The 17,476-nt window shown below is 40.1% G+C and overlaps 2 protein-coding genes and 1 long non-coding RNA gene across 3 annotated transcripts; all 3 read right to left on the bottom strand.

Moving 5' to 3' along the window:
• Window positions 1–2,011: 2,011 nt before the first annotated feature.
• Window positions 2,012–3,985, bottom strand: LOC132985380 (putative uncharacterized protein DDB_G0283467; the record flags this gene model as incomplete). The annotated part of the gene is given in 5 exon segments (XM_061052730.1): window positions 2,012–2,815; window positions 2,912–2,940; window positions 3,033–3,134; window positions 3,810–3,879; window positions 3,881–3,985. Coding segments are annotated over 5 exon segments (384 nt in total), but the record flags the coding sequence as incomplete, so codon positions are not given.
• Window positions 3,986–3,998: 13 nt separating this feature from the next.
• On the bottom strand, window positions 3,999–6,372 carry LOC132984634 (uncharacterized). The gene is made up of 4 exons (XR_009674986.1): window positions 6,068–6,372; window positions 5,947–5,975; window positions 4,723–5,850; window positions 3,999–4,568 (listed from the first exon to the last, which is right to left on the bottom strand). It is a non-coding gene; the product is annotated as an uncharacterized LOC132984634 (long non-coding RNA).
• Window positions 6,373–9,912: 3,540 nt separating this feature from the next.
• LOC132985379 (uncharacterized) lies at window positions 9,913–12,673 on the bottom strand. The gene is made up of 6 exons (XM_061052729.1): window positions 12,613–12,673; window positions 12,138–12,461; window positions 11,726–11,875; window positions 10,925–11,026; window positions 10,805–10,833; window positions 9,913–10,708 (listed from the first exon to the last, which is right to left on the bottom strand). The coding sequence occupies exons 1-6, from the start codon at window positions 12,671–12,673 to the stop codon at window positions 10,631–10,633; spliced, it is 744 nt and encodes a 247-aa protein (XP_060908712.1). The 3' UTR covers window positions 9,913–10,630.
• Window positions 12,674–17,476: the final 4,803 nt, after the last annotated feature.

The following is a 17,476-nucleotide window of genomic DNA, read 5'->3' as shown; positions in this document are numbered from 1 at the left end:
CAGTCAGCGCTTATAGAGAGTTTTTTAAAAAGCCTATAGCACATGAAGTCTGCACTGCCAAATGTTCGTCAGCTAAACACCCAGCAGGGTTGGAAAGTTCTGTTCAGTCTCATAAAGTTTGAAACGTTGCATGCAGATAAACTTAATTTTTATATTCATTGCAGTATCTGATTTCTTGCACTCCACTTATAGGCAGAATGTGCTACTTTTTAGATCCAGTAGATGTCGCCCTTGAGCACCAGCATTAAACCAAAACAAACCTCCAACCCCTCTCCACCCGCATTCGCATGAAGGAGTTAGGAATTAGAACAAGAACTCACCAGAATTAAGCGCAAGCGGTGTCTTCGGCTGGAGCTGTAATCACCTGAGGCCGGCATTGTTGTGTTAGCATGCTAATGTTAGCGCTCTTTAGTTAGCTCATAGCTTGACATTGCGTGTTGATTGACACAGAATGACTGAGATCTAAAAGCGCGTTCAAATAAGCAGTGAGGTAACAGACAGTTTTTATGTTAATGTTTGAGTTAAATACACATTTAGAGCTAGAAAATAATTTTGGCATCAACCTCCCGGAGATAATAAATGCTGCTGATATTTCTCTTTTTAATATTTTGCGAGTGACGGCCATGAAGCAGATAACAAGGACATGGAAACAACAACATCCACCCAGACTTAAGTTATGGTTTTTAACGATTGAAAAAACTTTACAAAACGAATAATATACGTTTATTATTCGAGGTGACCAACAGAAACTAAACAGGATGTATCCAAAAGAAAGACTTGATGGGCTGTACAGGTACCTGAAATCTAAAGATCAGTAGATTTTAATGCATACAAACCCTGTGAATTCACCAGAATAAAGCTGGTACCTTAAAGATGATGATTTACTTTGACGTTTGTATAAATTATATCTTTAATTACTGTATGTATTGTTTCCCCCATGGTTATGAGCACAGATGGAGGATAATGTCTCGGCTGCAGTCCTCTGAATCGGCTCAGATTCCCTTTTTAAATAAATAATGAAATATGTGAATAAAATCAAGAATTCAGTTTGATGATTCTGTGACTATTTGGGCTCTGAATATCCAAAAGGATTAACCGAATTTGAGCAAGTTCAGTGTGAATTGTTTAACACTGGATAAATCTGTGCTGCAGACGCATGTCGTTTCTCAAAAGGCTTTTATCTATGACACTGGCTCCCTCTGGTGGTTTGAAAACAGTAATGCAAGCACTCAAACTTCAGTCCAGGATGATACTTTCCAGTAGCACTCGGGGTCTGTTCATCAAATCCACGTCAAGCTCTTGTAGGGAGGATGAGTAGGGAGGACCGAAAGAATAAGATTGTGGCTACAAGCGGCCGAAATGAGCTTCCTCCTGAGGGTGTCTGGGCTCAGGGTTAGAGATAGGGTTCGGACCTCGGATTAGAGCCTCTAGTCCTCCACATTGAAAGGAGCCAGTTGAAGTGGTTCGTTCATCAAATAAGGATGCCTCCTGGACGCCTTCCTTTAGAGGTTTTCCAGGCACACCCAACTTGGAGGAGACCCGTGGGTAGACCCAAAATACGCTGGAGGGATTATATATCCCGTCTAGACTGGGAACGCCTCAGGAATCCCCCAGGAGGAGCTGGAAAACGTTGCTGGGGAGAGAGAGGTCGAGGGTTGACTTACTGCATCTGCTGCCACCAGACCCGACCTCGGATAAGCGGAAAAAAATGGATGGATGGATGGATGGATGGAAGTCACTTCAGTATATGTGACACAATCTGTTTTTGGGGTGGTCTCCCAGAGAGAATAAAGGGTTCAAACTGTCTTCCTGTGTGAAGATTTCTGTTTTGTTCCTTTGCAGCTGTGTTGCTCTTTTATCTGTTTTCACTTTGTGGAGTTTGCACTCCTACTAGATTCAGAACAATAGTTGTGCTCATATGGGGACATTATTTAAAAAGCCTCTATATATCCCAGCATGCAATACGCAATAATTTAATGAAGGAGTCACAAAAAGCACACAGTAGAATTAAGAGGATAATGTTTCTTTATATGCAGATGACATTTTAATATGATTTAATAAAGACGTGTTTATAACAGACTGAAGAACATTAAGAGAGATCTATGATGCTGATCCAAATTTAAAAACATACATATAATGTTACCTTGTAGGATGTCCATAATAAACCTCAGAAAAGTTTTTTCAAACACAAGATAAACAGATGTTGGTGTAATCCCCGTATGTGGTTTCCTGCTGCTCTGAACGACATCGTTGTGAAACTTAGTCACCGACGCATCAGAACAAAGCATGGAGCAAAGTTGCAGAAGTTGCCCAACCCAGGCAGCTCTTTCAAGGACACGCCCACCCGGACGCTCATTGGTTCTGTCCCCAGGAAGTTTCAGCAAAGCTGGCCAATCAGAGGAAAGTGGGAACGTGGGGACGGGGGTCTTAAAGAGACAGCAGCTGAAATGAACCGTTTCACACAGAGGCTGATATGAGGGATTTTACAGACATAAATAAGAAGGTTTTTGAGCTACACATCTCACTACGCTTGAGCCTTTGTTTAATTATTTTGCTCAAGGAAGACTTAACAAATATCAACACAATATTTCACATCAGGACATTAAATCAAATCCTCTCTTAGTGCCTCAAATGAAATGTGGATCCATGTTTTTATGCTCAAAAGTACGATATGGAAATGATTAAAAGCGGTGGATTAATGTATCTGCTGAGTGGATGTTTGTGTGGAAGTTGTTGATCAGTGGAGTCTGACAGAAGCAGAAGGTTCTCCAACATTTTCATAGTTCACTGAGCCTTCATCTCCATCATCAAGCACCTGTGAAAATACAAAAACATACGAGTTAAAATGGAGGTAAGAAATGTTCCTTCTCTATATGAAGACAGTTCATATGAGGCTTTATTTCCAGCTCACAGTGATGTCATCAGGTGGTCTCTGGTTCCCTGAAAAATAAAGCACACAGAAACATTTCAGCTCTGACTTTAAGGTTGGTGGTTGATAGGTGTTAATAAAAGTTGGTGTGAGTGTTTCTCACCTCGAGCTCTGAAGAGAAGAACAGTGATCACAGTAATCAGGAGGAGTTCAGCCACACGCAGAGCCAACATGACCAAGTCCAGATCACAAGAACCTGTACAATCTGATGAACAGGAACCAGACGTTAATCAAATATTTAACTTTGGTAAGTTGTTGACCGGTATTTTCAAAAAACAAACTTCTTCTCAAGACAATAGATCTGAGTCTGCTTTGAACATCGAGTGCTGTAAAATGATTACATTCATTTAATTAGGATTAATCGCATTTTAATCACATGTTTGAAATTCCATTGTTTTGTATTTCAAAAAAAAGTTTTATTGTGTACTTCTGTACTTTCTTAAGCTGAGGAAACTTTATTTCCTGTTTGAATATAAACCTGCTTTTATTTTGAAAGACAATAAGGAACTGCGAAGGTTACAACATTAACTCCACGACAGAAAAAAGGAACTTGTTACGGATCATAAAGTAAATTAAAAGAGTTAAAGAGGACGGTGATAATGTTAAAATATTTGATGTCATTTGGTGGATATTACTTTTGACTCGTCAGCTGAGCCTTCTGGGAGTTTTTTTTGTTTAAGGGAAACGAGACATTCAAAGGCACAGAGGTGTTGTTCTTTTCCATCACTGTGACTACAGGGAGACACTTCTGTCAGTGTGGTGGCTTAGATACTGAGGGACTAAAGAGATCAGATAGGGATCAATGTGTCCAACAGCATGTTAGCTCCAAACTTCTGTCCTTAATCTGAATCAAACAAAGAGAGGAGACAACAGACTCTACCTCCTGCAGCCGCAGTAGATGTTGTTGTTGTTGGTGGTGGTGTTGTTGTTGTTGTTGTTGTTGTTGATGATGGTGGTGGTGGTGGTCTTGTTGTTGGTGGTGGTCGTCTTGTTGGTGGTGGTGGTCTTGTTGGTGGTGGTCTTGTTGGTGGTCTTGTTGGTGGTGGTGGTCTTGTGTCCTCACCTGAAGCAGAGATAAACACAACTCAACAAACTGTTCAGCACTAAACTTGTGTTTTAATATAAATTCAAACTTCAAATCCAAAAAAAAGTTTTAATATTTGAAGTATTTCCAGTCCAAAGTAAGGATGGAGATATTATAAGAGAAACACAACAAGAGACAAATTAACTTCATCAGAGTCTTTATAATTATTGTAATGTTTCAGTTTATTGTTTGAATTAGAAAAGTTTTGTTTGAAAAGATTATGATTGAAATACTTACTCTTGATAACAGATAGATGAACTCGAGTCACATCGCTTGTTATTCTTCTTCCTGATATGTCCTGTAGACAGACATAACGTCCATCATCCTCCTCTGTGATGTTCTTTATAACCAGAGAACAGTCCTCTGTAACTCTCAGTCGGTCTGATTTAACTCCAGAGTTTCTAACCTGACCATCTACAACCAGGTCTGCTCTGTTTCCTGAATCAACAAAGAGCCATGTCGTATATTCACACTTCTGTTGACCTTGTACATTTTCACAAGACAACGTGGCGTCCTCTCCAACTCTGAATGTGACTTCTTTAATTACAGCTGCTGCTGCTGAGAAAATGAGAAAGAATAAACTAAATCAATAAAATGTTGATTATATTCACAATCAGTTTGAGAATAATTCTTCATCTGTGGTTTCTCAGAGTTCATTAAATCCATCATGTTTAAAAAAAGGTTAAATATGTGATATAAATGTTCTTACCAGCAAACTGAAGCAGCGCTGTGAGAAGTAAAGAAGTTTGAATCCATTTGAGCTCGTTCATGGTGATTCTCCGTCTCTGTCCTCCCGTTGTCACGCTCCTAACTGTCTGAGTTTCTTCAGTAGTGCTTCTTTAAAGAGACGCTGCATCTACTTCCCTTTCTTAGTATGTCATCACTTCCTCATTTTGACTTCAAACCTGCTTTAAGTGTTCATTTCTATGAATGTCTCATAGTTATTAAAACATGATGTAACATGTTTAAGTGATCATAAACTGATGATCATTAAGATGAGCTGCATCGATAAGTAAAGAGGTCAGAGGTCAGAGGTCGCAGCAGATTGACGGAGGCTGCTTCTCATGTATCTTATATCTCATTTCTTGCTCCTAGATCCTCTCTTGAACTGGATGGCGTTTTCTGCCGCCATGATGAAGGACGTCTCAAGTCTCTTATTTTGGCACCAAGGAAGCGAGGATCGAGGGAAACAACTCTCAGGTGATTGTCTGTGAGGGCTTATGGCCGTCGCACTGTTGAATCGTCAAGTGCGCGAGGGTTTAATCATCATGTCTGACATCAACAGTGAACAACAAAAGGAGGGTCAAACTCCTCGTCCTCCTGAATACAACTCTGAATGTCCGTCATGTTTGAGAGATCAGAGATCACATGTTATTTTAGTGCTCTGAGATGTGTTGACACCTAATGTTGAGACTTTTCTTGAGAAGTGAAGGGGAAGTCGTTTGGTAAGAATGTGTGTTTCATCACCAGCAGTACATCCCTGGTCAAAACAATAAACATGTGTAAACACATGAAGGTTTATGACGTCCTTGTAACGTCTCGGTCAGAGCAGCAGGAATCCACATACGGGGATTACACCAACATCCATTTATCTTCTGTTTGAAAAAACTTTGCTGAGGCTTAGTATGGACATCCAACATGGTAACATTATATATATGTTTTTAAATGTGGATCTGCATAATAGATCCCTTTTATTGAAATGATTAAAAGCGGTGGATTAATGTATCTGCTGAGTGGATGTTTGTGTGGAAGTTGTTGATCAGTGGAGTCTGACAGAAGCAAAAGGTTCTCCATCATTTTCATAGTTCACTGAGCCTTCATCTCCATCATAATACACCTGTGAAAATACAAAAACATACGAGTTAAAATGGAGGTAAGAAATGTTCCTTCTCTATATGAAGACAGTTCATATGAGGCTTTATTTCCAGCTCACAGTGATGTCATCAGGTGGTCTCTGGTTCCCTGAAAAATAAAGCACACAGAAACATTTCAGCTCTGACTTTAAGGTTGGTGGTTGATAGGTGTGAATAAAAGTTGGTGTGAGTGTTTCTCACCTCGAGCTCTGAAGAGAAGAACAGTGATCACAGTAATCAGGAGGAGTTCAGCCACACGCAGAGCCAACATGACCAAGTCCAGATCACAAGAACCTGTACAATCTGATGAACAGGAACCAGACGTTAATCAAATATTTAACTTTGCTAACAACTTTTGTATTTTCAAAAAACATAAACGTCTTCTAAAGACAATAGATTTGAGTTCTTAAGATGATATGATAAATTTAAAAACTCAAGATAACACGTCTCTGTATTGAACATCGAACACTTTAATAAGATTAAATGAATTTAATTGGGATGAATTGCATTTTAATCACATGTTTGAAATTCCATTATGTTGTATTGCAAAAAAAGTTTTTGTTACGCTTTTATTTTGTACTTTTGTACTTTCTTAAGCTAAGGATATTTTATTTCCTGTTTGGATATGAACATGCTTTTATTTTGAAAGAACATAAGGACTCAACCACAGAAAAAAGGAACTTGTTACGGATCATAAAGTAAATTAAAAGAGTTAAAGAGGACGGTAATAATGTGAAATGTTTGATGTCATTTGGTGGATATTACTTTTGACTCGTCAGCTGAGCCGTCTGGGAGTTTTAGTGAAACAAGACATTCAAAGGCACAACCATTTATATAGATTTCAACACCAATAGGCTGATAGGCACTATGATGGCAGGTGTGGTCAAAGAGTTTCTTCTTCTGGTTCTTCTTCCACTGAAGACAAAAACACAACAAGCGATAAAATCAAACAGCTAACTCAAGGCCAAGCTGAGAGCTCTGATTGGTTGGAACGAAGCCGTAACTGCTTGAGTTACGAGGTACTGTCAAAACTATGGAGTGAAAGCTTGAATAAAAACATTAACTGTTGTTGTTATTGGTTTTGTTCTTGTGTCTACACAGGAAGTTGAGATAAACACTCTACCTCGTGCATTCGGAGCCACTTTGTCTGCAGTCGCTGGATTGATGGTTCCTGTTGTCACTTTGTTTTCAGGTCTTGTTGGTATTGCTATTTGTGGTGGAGGTGGTTTTGTTGTTGGTGGTGGTTTTGTTGTTGGTGGTGGTCTTGTGTCCAAACCTGAAGCTGAGATAAAGACAACTCAACAAACTGTTCAGCACAAAACTTGTGTTTTCATATGAACTTCAAATTTCAATTTTTCTTTTTTTAAATATTTTAAGTATTTCCAGTCCAAAGTAATGATAGAGATATTAAAAGAGAAACACAAAATGAGACAAATTAACTTCATCAGAGTCTTTATAATTATTGTAATGTTTCAGTTTATTGTTTGAATAAGAAAAGTTTTGTTTGAAAATATTATGATTGAAATACTTACTCTTGGTAACAGAGAGATGAACATGAATCACATCGTCTGTTATTTCTCCTGATATGATCTGTTGACAGAAATAACTACCAGCATCCTCCTCTGTGATCTTCTTTATAACCAGAGAACAGTCCTCTGTAACTCTCAGTCTGCCTGATTTAACTCCAGAGTTTCTAACCTGACCATCTACAACCAGGTCTACTGCTGTGTTTCCTGAATCATAAAAGTCCCATGTCGTATATTCACACTTCTGTTGACCTTGTATCACAGTTCCACAAGACAACGTGGCGTCCTCTCCAACTCTGAATGTGACATCTATAAATACAGCTGCTGCAGTTGAGAAAATGACAAAGAATAAACTAAATCAATAAAATGTTGATTATATTCACAATCAGTTTGAGAATAATTCTTCATCTGTGGATTCTCAGAGTTCATTAAATCCATCATGTTTAAAAAAAGGTTAAATATGTGATATAAATGTTCTTACCAGCAAACTGAAGCAGCGCTGTGAGAAGTAAAGAAGTTTGAATCCATTTGAGCTCGTTCATGGTGATTCTCCGTCTCTGTCCTCCCGTTGTCACGCTCAGTTAAATGTGTGAAGGTTGTGATGGTGATGGTGTTTCTGAGATCAGGTTTAATAATTATGTCTGAGAGCAAAAAGTGAATAAAACACGGAGGGACAAACTCCTCGTCCTCCTGAATACGACTCTGAATGTCTGTCGTGTTTGAGAGGACAGATGTTATTTTAGTGGTCTGACACTCTTTCTGACAACTGAAGGGGAAGCTGTTTGGTGAGATTGTGGGTTTCTACGTCAGTCAAAAAAAAAAACATTTCCTCGTCATCTCCCACATCTTCAAACTCCTCTGCAAGCTGCAGCAACATGGCCGTACTCCTGACAGCAGAAACACCTGAGAGGAGCTCTCTCATAAGCTCTCACTCTGCAGCAAACACAATCTAAATACACTATATCAGGAAAATCTCCTTCAAACGACAAACACACCTATGAGGTGTCCTCCCTGTCCCCTTCATGAAAACTTGTCATTGTCCTCGCTTCACTCCTTCAATGGTCAGAAATGACTTTACAGACGGTGGTACACCACTTCCTTCTTCCTTGCCTCTGGTCCAAGAGAAAGTCATGTGAGAGCACTAGAACCATCACACATCATCAGTGCTTTTTCTCTCTGGATTATCTGCTTCTCCACCAAATACAATGACTTTCTTTGAGGCAGAATCTTAAATGACTTTATTTATAGCAGCAGAAAAACAAATGGAATAATTTTTTTAAAAAAAGGCAACAAACAAAAAAAACCACTGACTTGCTGTCGATCAGAGAGCAAAACGGTGAACAGTCGTGCAGCAGATCTCTTTTTAAAAGTCATCGTCTGTGTCTTCAGACTGCTCCTCATAAGTGAGCTTGTGTATATAGAGAAGAGAAGGGGACCGAGCATTGACCCTTGAGGCACCCCTATGCATAAGCTGTGCGCTTTGGACACTTCTCCCTTCCAAGAGACTCTGAAAGATCTCACTGAGAGATAGGACAAGAACCAGCAGAGGGCAGATCCTGAGAGGCCAAGTTCAGAGAGCATGGAGAGGAGGATTTGATGGTTAACTGTGTCAAAGGCAGCAGACAGGTCCAGCAGCAATAGAACTGAGGACTGACCAGCAGCTCTAGCCAATCACAGCGATTCTGTTAGTGACAGTAGTGCAGTCTCAGTAGAGTTAAAGCCTCACTGATTTGAGTCAAACAGATGATAAAAAAGTTGAAATATTACATCAACACCAACAACAAACAGCATGGTTGCTATATGAAGATGTGTGAAGAGTCACTGTTATAAGTTATATTTGAGCAAAAAGCTGATGTGCAATACATTAATAAATAAAAAGTATCTTCACATTAACAAAACATATTTTGCACCTCGTGCTGACGAACATGAAGTCAAGTTGGGCACCTATTTCTGTCTGAATTGTTGTTCCGACTTGAGCAGGCGTTCATGTGCATTTTCCAACTTGGAAACAGTTTTTTCCACGCCCACCTCATCAGTTTACGATGCAAACCTAAGACGACAGCTGCCTTGAATCTCCAATCACGCCAGCATTTAGGCCTCTGCTGCACAAACACTCACTCCTCTTTGAAATATGTACACTAAGACTCTGACAGTTGCCTGTGTGACAGGTATGTGTCAGACATGACTAATCATTTCATCTCATTCTCCCTGATTGCAGTTATTTTAGTTTCACATTTTCACTATAAGTTGCTTCAATTTCAGTTGTTAATGTCCAAAAGTAGTTGTTGTGAAGGTAACTCAGACAGTTTAATAAGAAATGAATACAGATAGTTTATTCAGATGCTTGTATGAGTGAGTTGGTTGCTCTGTGATCTGTTGGTAATGCCTCAGGGATCCAGTAGTGGGAGATCACGCTCTGCTTCCTCACTCAGACGAGTGGAGGCGACAGTCGTGTGTTTTCTTCATTCCTCTTTACTTCTATTCTCCCTATTTAAGGGTAGAACACCTGACACATTAAAGAGACAGCAGCTGAAATGAACCGTTTCACACAGAGGCTGATATGAGGGATTTTACAGACATAAATAAGAAGGTTTTTGAGCTACACATCTCACAATGCTACTCAATAGGTGTCCCAGACTGACATGATTAATGGTGAAAGTGAGGATAATAGATCTCCTTTAAGTAAAATATACACATTCAATCAAATATATTGAAGCAACAATAAGACACAAAAGTTTATTGGACAAAGTGATTAAAATTTGATCATACTAACATTTAAACATAAAACAATCTGAAAATCTTTATACAAATTAAGTTATCTACAAAAAATATATATATTTTCTGCCAAGTTGGCAAAAAATGAAGATTTACCCAATTACCCACCCCATTTACGTGGTTGGCTTGGCGTCTTCCCATCTTTTGTTCTTTTTGTCCGGGTCTCCAGCCCCTTGTTGTTTCTTTGGTTTCTTATTTATCTTTGATTACTTTGGGGGGAGGGGGTGTTTACATTTAATGAAGCTCAGGTTGAACTTTAAATATTTCTTGCGTCCTTTTGGTTAAGGAGGCCGTAACAAATATCAACATCATATTTCACATGAGCACATTAAATCAAATCCTCACTTAGTACCTCAAATGAAATGTGGATCCATGTTTTTATGCTCAAAAGTACGATATAGAAATGATTAAAAGTGGTGGATTAATGTATCTGCTGAGTGGATGTTTGTGTGGAAGTTGTTGATCAGTGGAGTGTGACAGAAGCAGAAGGTTCTCCATCATTTTCATAGTTCACTGAGCCTTCATCTCCATCATAATACACCTGTGAAAATACAAAAACATACGAGTTAAAATGGAGGTAAGAAATGTTCCTTCTCTATATGAAGACAGTTCATATGAGGCTTTATTTCCAGCTCACAGTGATGTCATCAGGTGGTCTCTGGTTCCCTGAAAAATAAAGCACACAGAAACATTTCAGCTCTGACTTTAAGGTTGGTGGTGATAGGTGTGAATAAAAGTTGGTGTGAGTGTTTCTCACCTCGAGCTCTGAAGAGAAGAACAGTGATCACAGTAATCAGGAGGAGTTCAGCCACACGCAGAGCCAACATGACCAAGTCCAGATCACAAGAACCTGTACAATCTGATGAACAGGAACCAGACGTTAATCAAATATTTAACTTTGCTAACAACTTTTGTATTTTCAAAAAACATAAACGTCTTCTAAAGACAATAGATTTGACTTCTTAAAAGGTCATGATGAATCAAAAAAACACAAAATGACACGTCTGTATTGAACATCGAACACTTTAATAAGATTAAATGAATTTAATTGGGATGAATTGCATTTTAATCACATGTTTGAAATTCCATTATGTTGTATTGGAAAAAATATTGTTGTTACGCTTTTATTTTGTACTTTCTTAAGCTAAGGATATTTTATTTCCTGTTTGGATATGAACATGCTTTTATTTTGAAAGAACATAAGGACTCAACCACAGAAAAAAGGAACTTGTTACGGATCATAAAGTAAATTAAAATAGTTAAAGAGGACGGTGATAATGTTAAAATATTTGATGTCATTTGGTGGATATTACTTTTGACTCGTCAGCTGAGCCTTCTGGGAGTTTTTTTTGTTTAAGTGAAACGAGACATTCAAAGGCACAGAGGTGTCGTTCTTTTCCATCACTGTGACTACAGGGAGACACTTCTGTCAGTGTGGTGGCTTAGATACTGAGGGACTAAAGAGATCAGATAGGGATCAATGTGTCCAACAGCATGTTAGCTCCAAACTTCTGTCCTTAATCTGAATCAAACAAAGAGAGGAGACAACAGACTCTACCTCCTGCAGCCGCAGTAGATGTTGTTGTTGTTGGTCTTGTTGTTGGTGTTGGTGGTGGTGGTGGTCTTGTTGGTGGTCTTGTTGTTGGTGGTCTTGTTGGTGGTGGTGGTGGTGGTGGTGGTCTTGTTGGTGATGGTTTGGCGTCCTCACCTGAAGTTGAGAGAAACACAACTCAACAAACTGTTCAGCACTAAACTTGTGTTTTCATATAAATTTCGAACTTCAAATCTAAAAAAAAAAAGTTTTAATATTTTAAGTATTTCCAGTCCAAAGTAAGGATGGAGATATTATAAGAGAGACACAAAATGAGACAAATTAACTTCATCAGAGTCTTTATAATTATTGTAATGTTTCAGTTTATTGTTTGAATTAGAAACGTTTTGTTTAAAAAGATTCTGATTGAAATACTTACTCTTGGTAACCCATAGATCAACTAGAGTCACAGAGCCTGTTCTTCTTCCTGGTATAAGCTGTTGACAGACATAACGTCCAGCATCCTCCTCTGTGATCTTCTTTATAACCAGAGAACAGTCCTCTGTAACTCTCAGTCTGTCTGATTTAACTCCAGAGTTTATAATCTGACCATCTACAACCAGGTCTACTGCTGTGTTTCCTGAATCAATTAAGTACCATGTTGTATATTCACACTTCTGTTGATCTTGTATCGCATTTTCACAAGACAACGTGGCGTCCTCTCCAACTCTGAATGTGAGTTCTTTAACTTGAAATGAGGCTGCTGAGAAAATGACAAAGAATAAAGTAAATCAATAAAATGTTGATTATATTCACAATCAGTTTGAGAATAATTCTTCATCTGTGGATTCTCAGAGTTCATTAAATCCATCATGTTTAAAAAAAGGTTAAATATGTGATATAAATGTTCTTACCAGCAAACTGAAGCAGCGCTGTGAGAAGTAAAGAAGTTTGAATCCATTTGAGCTCGTTCATGGTGATTCTCCGTCTCTGTCCTCCCGTTGTCACGCTCAGTTAAATGTGTGAAGGTTGTGATGGTGATGGTGTTTCTGAGATCAGGTTTAATAATTATGTCTGAGAGCAAAAAGTGAATAAAACACGGAGGGACAAACTCCTCGTCCTCCTGAATACGACTCTGAATGTCTGTCGTGTTTGAGAGGACAGATGTTATTTTAGTGGTCTGACACTCTTTCTGACAACTGAAGGGGAAGCTGTTTGGTGAGATTGTGGGTTTCTACATCAGCAGTCGAGTCAAAAATAAAAACATTTCCTCCTCATCTCCCACATCTTCAAACTCCTCTGCAAGCTGCAGCAACATGGCCGTACTCCTGGCAGGCCGTCAACCAACGATCTCGAGGAGCCTAGGAGAGCTCAAGAGCTCCCAGGAAAGTAGGTGGTTAGTGACTGAGATTTACAGATAGATACATGCAGTAATATGATGTACTGTATATGCACAGAGAGAGAGAGAGAGAGAGAGGAGCTCAGGGTGCCAGTTCCCCCGGTAGTCTAAGCCTATAGCAGCATAACTAAGAGCTGGTCTACACCAGCACCAGCCCTAACTATAAGATTTATCAAAAAGGAAAGTTTTAAGTCTATTCTTAAAAATACAGACTGTGTCTGCCTCCCGGACCCCGGCTGGAAGGCGGTTCCAGAGGAGAGGAGCCCGATAACTGAAGGCTTTACCCCCCATAGTACACTTAGAGACTGTAGGTACCACCAGCAGGCCTGCACTCCGGGACCGCAACGCTCTCGAGGGACAGTACGGCACTAGTAGCTCCTTAAGGTAAGATGGTGCCTGGCCATTTAGAGCTTTGTAAGTGAGAAGAAGGATCTTGAATTCTATTCTAGACTGTATAGGGAGCCAGTGCAGAGAAGCCAGGACAGGAGTGATGTGGTCCCTTTTCCTAGTTCTAGTCAGTACACAAGCTGCAGCGTTCTGGACTAGTTGAAGAGTCTTTAGAGACCCACCAGAGCACCCTGACAAAAGAGTTACAATAATCCAACCTGGAGGTAACAAATGCAGTTTTTCTGCATCACTTTGCGACAGGATATTCCTGATCTTGGATATATTACGAAGGTGAAAGTAGGCTGTTCTTGAAACTTGACTGATGTGAGAGCTAAAAGACATATCTTGATCAAATAGAACTCCTAGATTCTTAACAGTGGTGCTAGATGCCAGGCTGATGTCATTAAGGACAGTCACATCATTAGAAAAAGTCTCTCTGAGGTTCTTAGGGCCTAGCACAATAACTTCAGTCTTGTCTGGGTTAAGTAGCAAAAAATGTCTGGTCATCCAGGTCCTAACGTCCTTAAGGCATGTTTCTAGCTGACATAACTGACTGGTGCCATCGAGCTTCATTGATACATAAAGCTGAGTATCATCTGCATAACAATGAAACTGTATGGAGTGTTTCCTCATAATATTTCCCAGAGGAAGCATATATAACGTAAAAAGAATTGGTCCAAGCACTGAACCTTGTGGCACTCCATGGCTAACTTTGGTGTGCATAGAGGACTCATCATTAACATGTACAAACTGAGATCGGTCTGATAAGTAGGATTCAAACCAACTTAAAGCAGTCCCTGTAATTCCAAGTAAATGTTCTAGTCTGTACAACAGGATCCGATGGTCAATGGTGTCAAAAGCAGCACTAAGATCTAACAAGACGAGCACAGACAGAAGTCCCCTGTCTGAGGCTAGAAGTAGATCGTTTGTAACTCTAACTAGTGCAGTCTCAGTGCTATGGTGGACTCTAAATCCTGACTGGAACTCTTCAAATAAACTGTTGTCATGGAGAAAGTCACACAGCTGTTTAGCTACCACCTTCTCCAGGATCTTCGAGATAAAAGGAAGGTTGGATATAGGTCTGTAGTTAGCCAGAGTTCCTGAGTCCAGAGTAGGCTTTTTAAGTAGAGGTTTGATTACCGCTACTTTAAATAACTGGGGTACATAGCCTGCCAGTAAAGACATATTGATCATATCTAATATAGAGTTGCTAACTAAGGGAAAGACTTCCTTAAACAGCTTGGTTGAGATTGGGTCTAAAAGACAGGTTGACGGTTTCGACACAGAAATAATTGAATTTAGCTCTGAAAGGTCGATTGGAGAAAAACAGTCGAGACTAATATCTGGTCCTGGAACTGTCTCTGCCGTATCAGACGTAGCTGCACCAGGTAAGGGCAGGAGGTTACCAATTTTGTCTCTGATGTCTAGAATTTTGTTGTTGAAAAAGCTCAGGAAATCATTACTGCTGAGGGCTAGAGGAATACAAGGCTCAATGGAGCCATGACTCTCTGTCAGCCTGGCTACAGTGCTGAAAAGGTATCTAGGATTGCCTTTGTTTTCCTCGATTAGAGAGGAGTAGTAGGCAGCTCGAGCGTGACGTAGAGCCTACATATATTTTCCTGCCAGAATAAATGAGATTCTACCGTTTTGGTCGAACGCCATATTCTTTCAAAATTTTGCAACGATTGTTTTCGAGTACGGGTTTCTGAGTTGAACCATGGAGCTAGTCTCTGCCGTTTGATAACCTTCTGTTTTAGGGGAGCAATCGAATCAAGAGTAACTCTCAGCGAATCCACTGCACTATCAACAAACTGATCTAGCTGAGAGGGACTAAAGCTATCGTAAGAGTTTCCAACTGGGTTGAAACACGGTACTGAATCAACAGCAGCTGAAATAGCTTCCTTAAATCTAGCCACAGCACTATCCGACAAACTTCTAGAGAGCACATTTTTATCAAGCAGAGATAATTCTGGTTGAACAAAGTCGAAAGTAATAAGGAAATGGTCTGATAGAAGAGGATTTTCTAGGAAAACTGTGAGGTTTTGGATTTCAATGCCATAAGCTAAAACAAGATCCAGGGTGTGGTTAAAACGATGAGTAGGTTCGTTTACACCCTGGGTGAAACCAATAGAGTCTAATAATGGCATGAAAGCTGTGCTCAGGCTATCATTATCAACATCCACATGGATATTGAAGTCACCTGCAACAATTATTCTATCACTGCTAAGGACTAAGTCTGATAAAAATTCAGCAAATTCAGATAGAAACTCAGAATATGGGCCAGGAGGGCGGTAAACTACAACAACTAGAACTGGCTGAAAGGTTCTTGAGACTGGATGTGGAAGACTAAGAACAAGGCTTTCAAAAGAAGAAAAATTCAGCTTTGGTCGAGAGTTAACTAAAAGACTGGAATTAAAAATAGCTGCTACTCCACCACCTCGTCCGGTGTCTCGAGGTATATGAGTATTAAAATGACTGGGAGGAGTGGATTCATTCAAACTAACATATTCATCTCGACACAGCCAGGTTGGATGCTAAGGACCTAATGTTCAAAAGTCTGCAGTGAATTTTCTGATTTTTTTGCAAAATCGTATTTGTAGTTTTGATTCTAATGAGATTTTGACGATTTACGCCTTTTTTGTCTACGTTTGGATGACTTATAAAAACGGGTCTGGGCCGGGGGACAGACACAGTACCTATAGTATAACTACAGTTCGATTCAGAATTACAGCTATAGTGACTGGGAGACAGATCTAAGTGTAAGACTGCAGCTCTGCCTCCTGGTCTGAACTCTGTGTTGTTGTCAGGGTTTTGGACTAATAACCTCTGCTATGTTTCTAGATAATAGAGCTGCACCGTCCAAAGTGGGATGGATGCCGTCTCTAGCTAGCAGACCAGGTTTTCCACAAAAAGACTGCCAGTTATCTCTGAAGCCCACATCGTGTGCTGGACACCACCTCGACAGCCAGCGGTTGAGTGATGACATGCGGCTATACATGTCATCACTGGTCTGATTTGGGAGGGGTCCAGAGAACACTACGGAGTCCGACATCGTCTTAGCTAAAGTACACACCGACTCCACATTAACCTTAGTGACTTCCGACTGGCGTAGTCGGGAGTCATTTGTGCCGACATGAATTACGATTGTATCAAATCTACCTTTAGTCTTTGTCAGCAACTTTAAATGAGATGCGATGTCGCCCGCTCTGGCCCCGGGTATACACCTAACTATGCCCGCTGACTTCGCTATCTTCACGTTTCGGACTATGGAGTCTCCAATAATCAGAGTTTTATTCTCAGCGGGTGTGTCGCTGAGTGGGGAAAATTTGTTTGAAACGTGAAGTGGTTGGTGGGGAACCGTGTGTTTCGATTTTCGACTATGCTTCCCTCGGACAGTAACCCAGCCACTGCCTCCCGGCTGCTCGGGAGCTACCGGGGGGGAAGCCAAGCTATGTCGGCCCGCACCGGCTACAGGTGGCTGGCTAACTACTGCTGCATACGATGACTCCGACTCAATGGTGCGGAGCCGTCTCTCTAACTCAGACACCCTCGCCTCCAAAACTAAAAATAAACTACATTTCTTACATGTATCATTATCACTAAAGGAGGACAAGGAGTAACTTAACATCTGACACGTAGAGCAAGAGAGAGCAGGAGAGGGAGAGACAGAAAAAGAAGCTAACTGCTAAGCTAGGCAAAGAGTAGGTAGCTAAAATAAACAACACTGTTAAGCAGGTTTGTCGCTAGAGAGAAAGAGTGCTTTTCGATTACTTCTGTTTGTCTGAACGTACAGTGTGTTGGAAACAACAGTTGTAAGAAACTAGGCAAAATTAACAATTAAGCTTTTAGCTCTAACGATCAGAACTGAGCAACACAGTACAGCGGAGAACAGAACAGGAAATGATGCAATACGCTCACGCGTAGTACATAGCAGCTCTGTTGGTTGTGCGTCTGCTCCTGACAGCAGAAACACCTGAGAGGAGCTCTCACTC

Source organism: Labrus mixtus, chromosome 12, assembly GCF_963584025.1.
Source record: "Labrus mixtus chromosome 12, fLabMix1.1, whole genome shotgun sequence".
Classification (NCBI taxonomy): domain Eukaryota; kingdom Metazoa; phylum Chordata; class Actinopteri; order Labriformes; family Labridae; genus Labrus; species Labrus mixtus.
This window is presented reverse-complemented; position numbering and strand designations above follow the sequence as displayed.